The 14,076-nt window shown below is 47.8% G+C and overlaps 1 protein-coding gene across 1 annotated transcript; it reads right to left on the bottom strand.

Moving 5' to 3' along the window:
• Positions 1-56: 56 nt before the first annotated feature.
• LOC148504663 (uncharacterized) lies at positions 57-8,739 on the bottom strand. Its single transcript, XM_088448613.1, has 3 exons — positions 8,583-8,739; positions 6,979-7,491; positions 57-1,986 (listed from the first exon to the last, which is right to left on the bottom strand). The coding sequence occupies exons 1-3, from the start codon at positions 8,737-8,739 to the stop codon at positions 1,757-1,759; spliced, it is 900 nt and encodes a 299-aa protein (XP_088304739.1). The 3' UTR covers positions 57-1,756.
• Positions 8,740-14,076: the final 5,337 nt, after the last annotated feature.

The raw sequence follows: 14,076 nt of genomic DNA, 5'->3' as shown, positions 1-14,076 counted from the left end.
TATCACCAAATTGTATCAATCCCAATAGGTAGCCTGCTGTATGCTATACGCGGGTCAGACACCAGATTGAACAGGCCAATACACACATGGCACAAATACAGATTGTGGCCCCGGGCTTCCAGCAATGTGTACTTGTGCCATGTGTGTAGTGACCTTGTCCAATTGGTGTCATCACCACCGTATAGCATACAGCCTGCACCTATTGGGAGGGATGAAATTTGGTGATGGTACAGAAGAATAAGAAAAAAGAAACATTAAGAGTAACGTGGCAAATCCTCCTCTGCCTCCAGCAAAGCATTGTAAACGGTCCTGCTTGTGGTTGGGGTGCTGGGTGGGGGAGTAATCTCCAACTGGGCTGGGGGGGGCTGACATAGGCATTTGGAGCAGGAGAATAAAGCATAGGGTCAGTAATATAGGTGGAGTCGTGTAAATTACTGTTGAGGAATCGAATGAGAAGCTCATAGACGAGCCTATGGAAATTTTTGGAAGTTACCGCATCCCATTTTTCTCATCTGACTATTAATGTGAGCAGTAAAGTCGTCAATAGCATCAGGGGCTTTTTGAAGGATGCCTTCTGCTTTTTGTAGAAACAACTCCTCCTGTTCTGTGTGCTTTTGCTTTTTTTTTTTTTTTTGGGGTGGTACCGAGGAAGATGGTGCTCCTGGTTCAATGGGTGTGGTCATTGTGGTGAAGTTTTCCACCTCGCTATCCCCGATCAGAGGACATTTTTAAGGTTACCTAACACCGTGGAAGAGCATCGCTGAAAATTTTGAACAACGTTGGAATTTCCCTAACTGCGGAGGAGCCATCGATGGAAAACACATCCGCATCAACCCACCTGCCAACACCGGATCATATTACTACAACTACAAAGGCTTCTTCAGCATCGTTCTCATGGCAGTGGTGAATGCCAACTATGAATTTTTGTTTGTGGATGTCGGCAAGAATGGCTGTGCTTCAGATGGTGGGTCCTTCAAACAGACTGCTTTCTACCAGAGACTCACCAGCAAAACCCTCCACTTGCCATCACTGGACGAGACAAAGCACGGCCTGAATTACGTTTTTGTCACAGACGAGGCTTTTGCAGTACATGAACTTGTGATGAAGCCATTTGCACACAGGGGCCTGACCAGAGAGAAGAGGATCTACAACTATCGTCTATCCCGGTCACGGTGCAGTGTGGAAAATGCGTTTGGAATACTCAGCAACCGGTTCCGCATTTTCCACACCACCATAAACCTACGTGTGGAGAAGATAGATTGGGTCGTGTTGGCGTGCTGTGTGCTACATAACTTTCTGCGAAGGGAAACTACACAACGAGAACCAGTCCCAGCTATACCAGAAAATGTAGGACCTCCGGAGGAGATAGCCCAGTTTACATCAGTGTCTGCACCAACAAATGCAACAACATCAACAGCACGTGCCAAAGAAGTGAGGGAGGAGTATATGGCCTATTTCAACGGACCAGGTGTGGTGCCATGGCAGGAGGACTGTCTGTGAGATAAATGACTATAGTAGACAACTGTGATTGAGCAACAAAAAAAACTTATGAACTGTGTCTCTACCTACCAACAAATCCTCAGACTGTGCAATCACTTCTGCCGCCTCCTGTTCTCCCTCTCGCTCGCCCATCAGGACCAATGACTGGCGTTGTGGCTCTTGTTCGCTTATGAAACTTATAAGGTCTCATGTACCAGAGTGTTGGGTGGTGCACGTCGTCACTGCTAGCCCCTGAACTTTTGGACTCATCCAATTTTCACTTTTCTTTTATACACACGGTACACAGATTCCGTATTGTGTGCCGTACTGCTTTAAGGTCAGCATCCGCAATGAACCTTTTTGTATATTCCAAAAGGACATTCAAAGTTGCAAATTTTGCCGACTTGTGGTGGTACTGTCGACAGGATATCCTCCAAAGACACTCCTTTTCCTGGAGGATCTCTAGGAAACCGGTAACAAATTCCCGTTCACTATCCACGGACATTGCTAGGAGGAAAAAATAAGGACATTTTAATAATCTACAAATGTGAATTGTTTTGTAAATTTTTTTATGTATATTTTTACCTTTTTCAAATTTTTATATATTATATTTTTACAGGAATGTTATGTGTTTTTATAGGTATTGTAATCTGTTTTTTTACAGGAATGTTATGTTTTTTTTTTATAGGTATTGTAATTGTTTTTTTTACAGGAATGTTTTGCGTTTTTATATGATTTGTAATACGTTTTATTTTTGTTGTTGCAATGTATTTGTTTATGTTGTTGACATACATTTGTTTATGGTGGTATATTCAAACATCACAAACTAATGTATCACAGCAACAAAAACAAATTTTATATATGTATTGTGTTATTGTAATTTTTTAATATTTGTTGTTAAACTACATTTTTTTTAATCAATTAAAAAAATTTGAGTGATTTTTTAATGCAAGGTTATTTTATAGGTGTCATGTGACATTGGTGGGTAGGTGGGTGGCACACATTGGTGAGTAGGTGGGTGGCACACATTGGTGGGCAGTGGGAGGTTAATGTATGGCCCAGCCACCACCCACGGTGGCTGGTTCATGCATTTAGAAGTGGCTGGCACACGTTGGTGGTCAGTGGGGTTGCATTAAATACAGTACCAATACTCACCAAACTGCGGTAATCCTGCAGGCTCTATCGTGTTTTCCATCTTCCACTATCCATGATGCTGCACAAGATGGCGATTGGGCATGTCCAGGGTCCTGTCCGTCAAATTCCCCAACGTACGATGAATCATGAGATACATCGTGAGTAAAAAAAACCTCACAATTTGGATCAAATCGTGTCCTAGATTGGCAAATCTGGCCTACAGCACGCCAGATCTGAAGTTGCGAGGTACAACGAGCGGGGACGCGCATTGGGATCAGGAGTAGAACTTCACGATTTGCCCATATTTTACACAATTTGTCCTCACGATTCATCGAAATCGTCCAAATCGGGTAAAAAAATCGCTGTGTGTGGCCAGCTTTAGACAGTGAAAGCCAATCAGAGCTAGCAATATGCCCTGAGTTGCCTAGCAGCAGCCTAGAGGGAGTGGGGAGGGACTGAGGGTCATATCTGAGGCAGTGAGAGACAGCCTCCAACGATCCCAGCAGCATGAGCTATGAAGCTTTTCACATGCAGACACACAGCACACAGCAGCCAGGGGAGGCATAGCTTTTAGGATTTAATGAAAATAAGTCACCATCGGAACACGATTACCATTCGATGGCAGCAAACATCGTAATGCTGCCATCAAATAGTAAAAGCACTAACATAGAAAGACAAACATTGATGGTCGGCAAACATCGACCATCGTTGTCCATCCCTACTAAGCAGTGCCTGGACTAGCCGAGCTACTATGTGTTTTGTATTTTTTAGCATCAGGCACTTTTCAGTCTATGCTAGCCTTAATTGCTGGGTATTCCCAAGCCACAATTTGACGTGCTATGTCTGAAGGCTATGCGTAAGCACTCTGCAACTTTTATTAACTTTCTAACAGTGGGCCTGATTCTGAGCCGGACGCTATTTGCGGACGGTCGTTCTGAAAAAGGGGCCGGATATTTAAATTGAGCGCTCACTCTTTGCAGTCTGTGGACGCCTCTATGTCTGAGCGAGCGTCCGAAAAATGCGCTCGCTATTTTGTAAAGACGCCCCTTTGCTGTTCGCATCATACGTCATCTCCTGTATTTATTAGATTAATCGGGAACATCGAAAGGCATCTGAACTGCTCGCAGTGCTTGTGGTAGGATTTACTTCCCGCTATCACTGCGAGCAGTTCAGGCTAAAAGACAACCAAGTGACATGGTCGATGACGCTGCTTTGTTAATTATGCACACCCATTAAACACCGTTTTGACCGTTTGGCACGCCTGCGTTCGGATCTCCACTCCCCCGTTTTCAAGCACCTTCCCCTGTTACCACCCACAAACGGTACATTCTGTCAATCAAAATAACAGCCCCGCGCTGTTTTACGAGCGCACGATTTCCGACCGCATTGACTGGTTTGTGCATGCGCATTATGACCCATACGCATGCGCAGTTGTGCGAACATCGCTCAGAGCGAACGAGCGTCCGCTTACGAGCGTCTCTGAATCAGGCCCAGAGTGATGCAGAATGGCACATTCTCAAATCAGATTTCTATGCTTTAGCGCATTTCCCATATGTGCTTGGTGCCATCGATTGCACTAAACTTAAAACACCGGCCAGAATAGAAGAATTATTTTGTAATCTGAAGCACTTCCACTCTTAACGTTTAGATGGTATGTGATGCCAAATTTCATATTCTCAATGTAAATGCCTGTTTCCCAGGGTCCTCCTTTTATTTTTCAGCAGTCAGCAGTGTTCAGCCTAGATGAAGCTGTTTACACAGTGAAAACGTGCACGTTGGCGTTTCTAGTGGGTATTTTTTGGGGGGGGTTTAATATGTTTTTTTTTTGTACTTTTTTTTTCGGCAGGGGGGGGGGGGGGGGACAGCATGGCATCATTAATGATATCCCCAGATTTGGCTGCATGTACAGCCAACTGGGGATATCGTTAATGACCCGTCGGAGTGGGCATCATTGATCGTTCAGGGCATACACACTGGACGATATATCTTTGAACTATATCGTTATCGTTCACTTTTGTCATTCAGTGTGTACGACCCTCTAGAGTAGACACAATCTCACTGTCTGTTTGTGAACTGTAATCTCTGACTAAAGTTGACAATGTCATTACACATACCTGGCACATGCTTCACCCTGAATCTAATATTAAACTCCAAGCAGCGCAAAACTAAATGCCGGAGCAAACGCAAAACAAAATGTGAAGACGAACGCTGGTTGTTGATTGCATGAACCACACCCAAATTGTCGCACCAAAATACTACATGACAGTTGCTCAGTCGCACGGACCAGAGTTCAACTGATACGACAATTGGAAAAAGTTCCAGCAGCAACAAGTTGTCCGTCAAACCCTCCTCGCGCCAAGCTATCGGCCACGGAGCCGCGCACCATCCCCCATTGAAAAAGGCCCCAAAACCGGACGATCCGGCCGCATCCGTAAAAAGTTGCAATGAGCTGTTCGCTAACGGAGGTGAAGGCCAAATGCGTTCGCCATTAAAATGCATCAAAAACCTATTCCACATACGAAGATCCTCCTTTATCTCCGCGGACAGGCGAACGTAGTGATGCGGCCGAACCACTCCAGCTGTTGCCCTCTCCAATATTCTGCAAAAAACCCTACCCACGGGAATTTAAGGAGCCGAGGAGAGACTGAACTTTACGTCACCTTACCGAATCCTCTGCTAAGCAGACCTCAATAAGACCACGCAGTTTCTCGACCTTATCAATGGGAAGTCTACAACAGCCTTCCATCGTGTCTATCTCAATTCCCAAATAAGATGAACAAAAAGACGGACCCTCTGTCTTCTCATTAGCAACGGGAACACCGCAGAAAAAAGGAGGTCAGAACAAACGTCACTTCTTCCTGGACCAATAAAGAGAAAATCATCTAAATAGTGTGCTATGCCCGTTTGTCCGGTCCCGGCATGTAGACACCACTGCAGAAAGGAGCTGAATTTCTCAAAATAGGCACAGGAAACCGCGCAGCCCATAGGTAAACACTTATCTACAAAATAACCCGAATCTAACCTAAAACCCATAAATCTCATGGCCTCAGGATGCATTGGTAATAAACGGAACGCTGATTCTATATCTAATTTTGCCAACAAAGCGCCATGACCAAAACTATGAACTAAATTCAAGGTATCGTCAAATGATTGGTAAACGACCCTACGACAATTCTCCGGTATGGCATCATTAACAGAACCTCCCTGCGGATACGACAGATGTTGAATCAAACAAAACTTGCCCGGCACTTTTTTAGGATCCACGCCCACCGGAGAAATACAGAGATTTTGCAAAGGAGGACAAGGAAAAGGACCCTCCATCCTCCCCAGCAAAACCTCCGCATGCACTTTATCCCTCAATTCCCCCGGAAAATCCCTGGCAGAGCGCAAATTCTGCGACGCCCTAACTATCAACTGCCTGTCAATGGGTAAACGAAAACCTACTGAAAAACCCTCGAAAAGAAATAGTGCATCCTCTCTACATGGGTATAAATGTAACCATCTAATAAGAGAATCTAAACGAACTGGAAAACAAGCCTTAACTAGCACTCTTGAGTCCCTCAGCACGGTCCTGGGAAATACCTCCCGCCCCACATCGACAGTCCTTGGCCGGATGCTCACCTCCGCAGAGACGACAGGAGTGGCGAATGCGACACCCCGACCCCCTAGTACATTTGGAGTCGTTATAGGCAAAGTATTTCCCTCTCCCCACTCCTGTCGACCCCTGCCTGTTGGTAGCATAGCTTTTCCGTGGAGGCGCACCGTCCAAGGGAGGCCGACGCTGTTGTGAGACCTCTAACCATACTTCCACATCCTTAACCCCGAAAGGAATAACTGAAGAACCGTCATGTTTTTTTCTAAATTGTGAATCATATTCACGCCATGCCAAGTTACGAGACCTGACGAACATGTCGAGCACCAAAAATAGATACCTGAGAATGTTAACGTGCTCCTGCGCCCTGGTCTCCAAATAACATGTCGCAAATATGAGCATGCCTTTCAACCAAGTATTAAAGCTGCAAAAAGCATCTTCTCCTATACCTCCCGATTTTTTAGCCTGCGCCAAGCCTTTCTTCATGTCATCTGTGAGTGCAAAAAGGTCTACAAATTTCCCTTTGCGAATCTTGCCTTTTACACTTTTCCGCAAGCCTCGTAGCACCGCAGTATTCGCGCAATGCACTGTATCTGCCCCTGCCTCCTGCGCTTTTGCCCCTGACTCATCAGACTTCCTAGTCTCGCTACCTGACTTTTTCGACAGCCGCAGCGCAACCAGTCTAGCAATTTTACAGGGGCGAGCGGGGGAACCAGAAGAGTGAGATGAAGAAGAAGAAGAGTCAGAAGAAGACAAAGGAGTTTCATACTCACCGGAACCAGATGGAAGCGGACCCATTTCAGCAGACTTCTCCCTTGACGACGCCACAGCTTCGGATACCGGTGCCGAATCTTCCTGTGCCGAAGCAGGCAACGAAAGAACTGCGGACACCTCACCACCTGGACCATCAGATACTTCTAGGCCTGGAACTAAGGAAGACGTGTGAGCCACCGCAGAAACAGACCTGGAAACCTCCGACGCGGGAAGAGACGTGGTGACCGGCTTAGGAGGAGGAATGGCTGGCGCCCGTGGAAAAGGCGACAAACTGGGCGGGGGCAAAGAAGAGGCAGTTTGGCCAGAGTGCGTGCTGAAAGATGAAACTGAGGGCAAAGGCGGGGGCGCGGCCGAGGCAGGTGGGTAAACTTGCCAAGCTGGCAGGTAAGGGTACTGAAATTGCGCATGCTGAAAAGCAGGAGGATATGCCGAAGGAGGGGCCGTGAAATGGGGAGAATAAAAGGGGGCAGGAGGAACAGCAACAGAAGATGTAAAAATCGGAGGAGCTACACCTGAGCTCCAAGAAGTCTGACCCCTAGAAGGGCCTGCCATAGAAAGGGGGGGTGGCGCATTAAAGGAGGGTGCCTGGCTGCCGGCTGGGGTGTACCATGGGGGTTGAATCGAAACCGGCACCATGTGCCCAAATGATACTCCAGCGAATTGAGTCGCGGGCAAAGTTGGGGAGCTTAAACGCTGCGGTAAACCCCCCGAAAAATGTGAAAAGGTGCCTTGGAAATAGGGAGAACCCGCACCTAAAATGGCCGCCTGAGGCAAGATGGCCGCCGGGCCCGCAGCATGGGGCCACCAGAAATCAAAGCGGCGGAGGTCGCAGCCGCGGTGGCCACGACCCCACCGGACCCAACATAAGGCCAGGACGGGGCTGAGGTCAGGTGACCCCCGCTGACTGAACGGGGCAGACCCGCGGAAAACGCCGCGCGCACGTCCCCGACGCCGCCGAGAGCCCCCGCAGGAGCCGCGGGCAAAGCAGGTATGCAAGGGGACCCCAGCGGCGCCAAAGGAGATGCGACGCTGACCGGAGTGGGGTGAGTGGACGGGGATGTGTAGACGCGTCACGCGCCGGAGAAGCAGGGTCCGCGATGATGCCAGAAGAGCTGGCGCCGGGGCGTGGTGGGGATGCAGCCGGGCCAGATGCTGAAGCGCCCGGGGAAAGAGTGCGGGGAGAGGAGGGAGCGGACCCAGCAGCCGCTGGGGAGCCGATGGCAAGTGGGGCAGAGCCACTCGGGGTTGATAAATGAAACTGGGAAGGGGAGGTTGGGGGAGATAAGCGGGCGGGCACGCAAATTCAGCCAGCCGGCAGGGAGGGGGGGCATCGCGACGAGGACGGGACATGGTGAAAGAGACAGCAGGTAATAAATTGATAGGATAAATATGCAAGAGATACTCAGCCTTTACGAAATTCCACTGCAAAAGAGGCTGAGCTGCCCTCTAACCCTGCCTTATATATCCTCAATTTAACTCCTCCTTTCCCTCTGCCCATAGGATGAACTGACCACCTGACACAAACCATTCACTCAGCAAACAGGCTGTCATATACCAAACACCTTGCAGAAACCATCAATCTTATCTATCCTCAATCCTATACAGATTTCGTCTACCATAGTTGAGGTGGATACCAGAGTGACTGTGGCCCAGTTAGAGAAAGCAATAGGCATCTCATCGGGATCCCTCCACTCGATACTCCATGAAAACCTTGGTCCTTTAGGACACACTATTCTTAAAATGTTAGTCCTCTGCTGCATTGAAACTCCACAGCCCAGCAACGCGCTGCCTCACTTGATGACATATGAAGGGAAGGCATGCTGGAAAGTATAGTTCCACTACAGCAGGGGCTGACATGCTTAATTGCCTTGTCCTGACCTTTCTATTGCTGTTTATCTTTTTAGTGCAGACTCTCCATTGGACATTCTACCGTCCAGCCAGGACATGACAACAAGAAGGTTTGCAACTGGAAGGGCTTGTAGCAAGGTGAGTTCGACATGTCAGTGGCTGGAGAAAGCTTCTGTGCTGAAACTTAACAATTGTTTTCTACCTTTTCTTCAACCTATTGCATACAGTAGATATCCACAGCTACAGTTATGTTTGGATATGACACATCAGTTAAGGTCTATCCCTTGAGAATCCCTTGAAAAGATGGAAGTTATGCGGACTGCAGCCACGGTGATGCGACTGCAAAGAACAACCACTAAGAGAAGTATTACTCAATCTCACTATGCCCTTTAGTGCACACTATATTAGCATGTTAGTCCTCTGCTGCAGAGAAACTCCACAGCCCAGCAAGGCCATGCCTCAGTTAATGACATCTGAAGGCAAGACATGCTGTGATGTGCTGACCTGCTCTGTTGCCTTGTTTTTTTACCTTTTTTTCCTATTTATGTGTTTTGGGGTACCTTTCTGGAGGATGTTTGCAAGGGTCAGGCCTGCACCAATGTTTCCTGAACTTCAGAGAAGGTGCCTTCTTGGACGTGACCTCAAGATGGAATTGACGGGTGGGCAGGATTGTAGCTTGGTGAGTGACGTGTGTTAGTGGTTGCGGAATGGTCTGTGTGCTCAGAGTATGGACTATTTCCTAAATCTTTATCCACAGCTACAGTTCCAGAAGAATGTGATCCATCAGTTACGGTCTTCCCCATGTGAGTGCGTTCAAGAGGGAGGCTATCCGACTGCCAAGATCAACAACAAGGGTAAAGTACGACACACTCTCAGTCTTCCATTTAGGTCACACTATTCCTTAGCTTGAGAGCCCCGGCTGTAGTGAAACTATATTGCAGCAAAGACCACCAACAGTTGCTCAACACTGAATAGAAGGCATGCTGGGATGTGTAGTTCCACTACAGTAGAGTGCTGTCATGCTCAGCTGCCTTCTGTTTACCTTTTTTGTTCCTATTTATCTGTTTAGGGCTACCTAACTGGAGGATGCTTGCAATGACCAAAGATCGGGCCTGTACCGATGTTTCCTGGACTTCAGAGAAACCTTCCAATCCAGGACGTGACCCCCAAGATGGATTGTTGGCTGGGCAGGATTGTAGCTCGGTGAGTAACATGTATCAGTGGTCGGGCAATGGGTTGTGTGCTCAGAGTATGGACTATTTCCTAAATTTGTCTTCAGTAAATTCTTTATCCGCAGCTATAGTTGCAGAAGGATATGATCCGTCAGTCAAGGTCTGCCCCATGTAAGTGCCATTCAAGAGGGAGACTATCCGACTGCAGCAGGGGAGAGGTGTGAGACAAAAACAACAACTAAGATGAGTATAACACATCACATTCCATCTGTTAGGCCACACTGTACTGTAGCATGCTGTCCTCCTGTGGGATGAAACTGCACATCCAACTTAGCACTGGCACAGTTTTTGGAAAATAGGGGGGGGGGATAGCATATGAAAAAGTATCGTTCATCGTTTTAACTCAGAAAGTGAACGATTTTTTCAACGATTGAACGATATCTATAAAAAAAATCATTGTGTGTATGCACCTTTAGTGTTATATTGAGCTTTGTAAACCTATTTGGTTTTTAGTTTAAACTGCTGTGTATGGATAAGTTTGTGAGACCTGTGTAACCCTCTCTCTGGCACCACATGAAAATTCTGAATTGGTGACAGACAAGCAGTGAGGAGCTCATTTAGATGCGGTCGCTCGCACCCTGCGTATGCAAATCCAGCACATGCCCAGCAAGGCAGGCGATCACACGGCAAAGCCTTAGCACGCCCACTATATCTTGGCATGCGATCACTTAGTGTATGCAAACGCCCATCAGCCATTCATAAGACGCCCACTTGTGCACGTCATCTCCTGGAAGTGCATGAAAACATTGGTACATCGAGCGCCATCGGATGTGATCGCAGCGCTTGAGGTTGACTATACCCTGCCGCAAGCACTGCGATCACTTCAGAGACGTGTACTATGACGCTGCATTTTAATTATGCACGCCTCTGAAACAGCGCTGAAGCACTCAGGCACGCCTGCATTTGCACCTCCACTCCCCCGTTTCTAGTGGTCAGCCCTGTCACCACCCACAAATGGCTTCTCCTGTCACTCACTCTTCTGGGCAGTCTATGCGCAGCGAGCGAACGCATCCCGATCTCTCGCACTGGTTCACACACGATGCATGTGCAAATTGCAAATATCGGCCAGCTACGAGCGATCGCATCATAGCGAGCGGGTCTGAATCAGCTCCTAAGTTTTATATTTAATGTATGGGAAATACCTAGTCTTTCTCTGTTTTTTTTTCATCTTATGGAGTGTAATACATTTGATGAAACCATTACATTATTGGGCCATTCTCTACGTAATGGCACACAGTTCTGCTACAAAAATTTGCTAATGCTTGCAACTGCACATCCGTAATGTGTACCTCACATTCCTGCATGTACTTCGGTAACTTCGGACAATCACGCACAATTACAGCAGCTCTGACCCATCAAGTCTCCTCACATACAGGGAGTATTCAAGCTGCGTATGCTGTCGCAGTGGCTAATTTCTGCACGCTTATGTAACGGCATTCAAACGAATTGGCACGCCTGTGTTTTTCCAACCACTCCCTCGTCACCACCTCCAAACACTGACATCCCGTCACTCACTCTGCAATGGCTTCATTTGTGAGTGCGTGATCGCAGTGCATACCCAGTACGCACCATCAGCTGATCTGCATACGTGTTTGCAATTGCGATCCATGCTGAATCAGGCCCTATATTTGGTACGCCTCCTGTGGTGGCTGGGTTTTACCAGTCAGTGTAATATTTATTGGAAAGCACTTTGTTTATTTTGCATGACCTTTGGTGGACACAATTCTTGGAAGTGTGATTTAACAGCCACCCTAAGGGTGATTTGCACTAGCACTTTCTGGTATTAAAAATGAGAGTTATGGTAAGAACTTACCTTTGTGTAGGTTATATCTGGATCCTGGGCACCAGGCAGATAAAGCTTTGCTCCCAGGATGCACGGGTCCATCCTCCCTATACCCCACCCCCGAGCCAGAGGCACCTCAGTTGGTAAGTAGCCAAAGGCCGGAGGAGGAAAAAGAGAAAGACTGGAACACTCGAGAATCACACTCCCAGAGGAGACGGGAAACCGGTGACCAGCCACATAGCCCATATGAAGCCAGGTGAGTCAGGGTGGGTGCCCTTTGGACTCTATGGACTTTGAAGAAAGAGAGTTAACAAAGGTAAGTTCTTACCATAACTCATTTTCTTCAGGGTCCATAGGCTCCACAGGGAGACCTTGGGGATGTCCCAAAGCAGTTATTTTAAGGGTGGGGACACTCCTGCGCTGAGAGGAGAATCCAGCGCCCAAAGGAAGCATCCAGAGAGGCGAAGGTATCAAATGCATAGAACCTTAGAAAGGTCTGAATGTAAGACCAAGTGGCCGCCTTACAAAGCTGAACAGCCTAGGCGCCACGGTGAGCTGCCCACGAGGCACCCACAGACCGAGTAGAATGAGCAGTAGCAGAAGCCAAAACAGGCAAGCCTGCCTGTGTGTAAGCCTCTGAGATAGTCATACGAATCTAGCCAATGTTTGTTTATTGGCCGGCCATCCTTTCTTGTGAAATCCATAGAACACAAATAAGGAATCTGATTTCCGAAGGAAACTGGTCCGGTCCACATAAATCCTGGCAACACGGACTACATCCAAGTAGGCCTCACCTGCCGAGAGGTCAGGTAACTGAAAGGCCGGTACAATAATTTCCTGGTTAATATGGAAATTAGAAACCACTTTAGGAAGAAACTCAGGGCGAGTCCAGGTGAATTATCAGAAAAGGAGGATGACAGGAGAGCGCCCCCAATTCTGACACCCTCTTGGCAGAAGCAATAGCCAGGAGAAAGAGAGTCTTAGCTGTTAACCACTTGAGATCCACTGAATCTAGTGGTTCAAATGGAGGACCCTGGAGGGCCTGAAGAAGAACAACCACCAAATCCCAAGGAGCCACTGGGGGTACAAAGGGAAGTTGAATACGGAGAACACCTTGTAGAAAGGTGTGGATATCCAGGAGCAGAGCTATCCTTTGTTGGAACCACACTGACAGTGCAGAGACATGTACTTTCAATGAGGCCAGTCGTAGGCCGAGGTCCAATACTTTACCTTAGGAGGGATGTCTCAAGAGCCATGCCGTCAAAGATAGACGCTCCAGGTCCGGGTAAATGTGAGGACCTTGAGACAACAAGTCCGGACGTTGAGGCAATAGGAATAGAGTGTCGATGGAGAGACTCCGTAGATCTGAGTACCAATGACATCTGAGCCAAGCTGGAGCCACCAAAAGGACCGTGCCTCCATCTTGCTTGAACTTCCAAAGAACCCGAGGAAGCAGGGATACTGGAGGAAATAGGTACCACTTCACTAACAGCGTCCAACAATCTTGCTTTGGCACCTCTTGTCCTGGACCTGTACACCCGCAATTTGTGATTGTGACAGGAAGCCATGAGGTCCACCTCTGGGCGGCCCCATTTGTCCACTAGGAGCTGAAACACCTCTTGGTGAAAAGACCATTCCCCTGGATGCACGTCGTGATGGCTGAGGAAGTTCCAATATGTTGATTGGAAGGATTGCTTCTGCTGTCCAACGGCCCTGAAAGGAGTGAGGACTGGTCACTGCGCCCCACCCCTGGAGACTGGCGTCTGTTGTTAGGAGTACCCAGTCCGGGATCCAAAAGGGACGACCCTTGTTGAGATGAGCGGTTTGTAGCCACCAAGACAGAGACAGGTGCACCTCTGGAAAAATCACCAGCATCTGAGTTCTGATCCGGTGGGGTAATCCATTCCACCTGGAGAAGATCAGCCTTGCAGGGATCTTGAATGGAACTGAGCATATTCCACCATGTCAAATGTTGACATCATGGATTCTAGAACCTGCATCGCTGAGTTCAACTGACACACGTCGACTGGAGGCAACTGCGCACTCGCCGTTGTAGGGAGGAGATCTTCTCTGGAGTTAAAGATTCTCTGCTGATGAGAATCCAGGAAAGCTCCCAAGTGAACCATCAGGGAATTAGGGAGGACTTTTTCTAATTGATCAACCACCCGTGCGCTTGTAGACAAGCGATCGTCAGGTACAGGTGTTGCTGAAGTACCATCGGAAAACCCGCCAGC

This window comes from Taudactylus pleione, unplaced genomic scaffold, assembly GCF_031769625.1.
Source record: "Taudactylus pleione unplaced genomic scaffold, aTauple2 ptg000462l, whole genome shotgun sequence".
Lineage (NCBI taxonomy): Eukaryota > Metazoa > Chordata > Amphibia > Anura > Myobatrachidae > Taudactylus > Taudactylus pleione.
This window is presented reverse-complemented; position numbering and strand designations above follow the sequence as displayed.

Bases quoted from the DNA above. Each gene is read 5' to 3' on its own strand.
- LOC148504663 (XM_088448613.1), bottom strand. From the start codon at position 8,739: ATGCAGCAGAGGACTAACATTTTAAGAATAGTGTGTCCTAAAGGACCA. The intron at 7,492-8,582 runs GTATAGGATTGA...CTTGGAGCTCAG, and splicing joins AACTATGGTAGACGAAATCT to GTGTAGCTCCTCCGATTTTT. The intron at 1,987-6,978 runs GTGAGTATGAAA...TTTTCCTCCTAG, and splicing joins TCCGCTTCCATCTGGTTCCG to CAATGTCCGTGGATAGTGAA.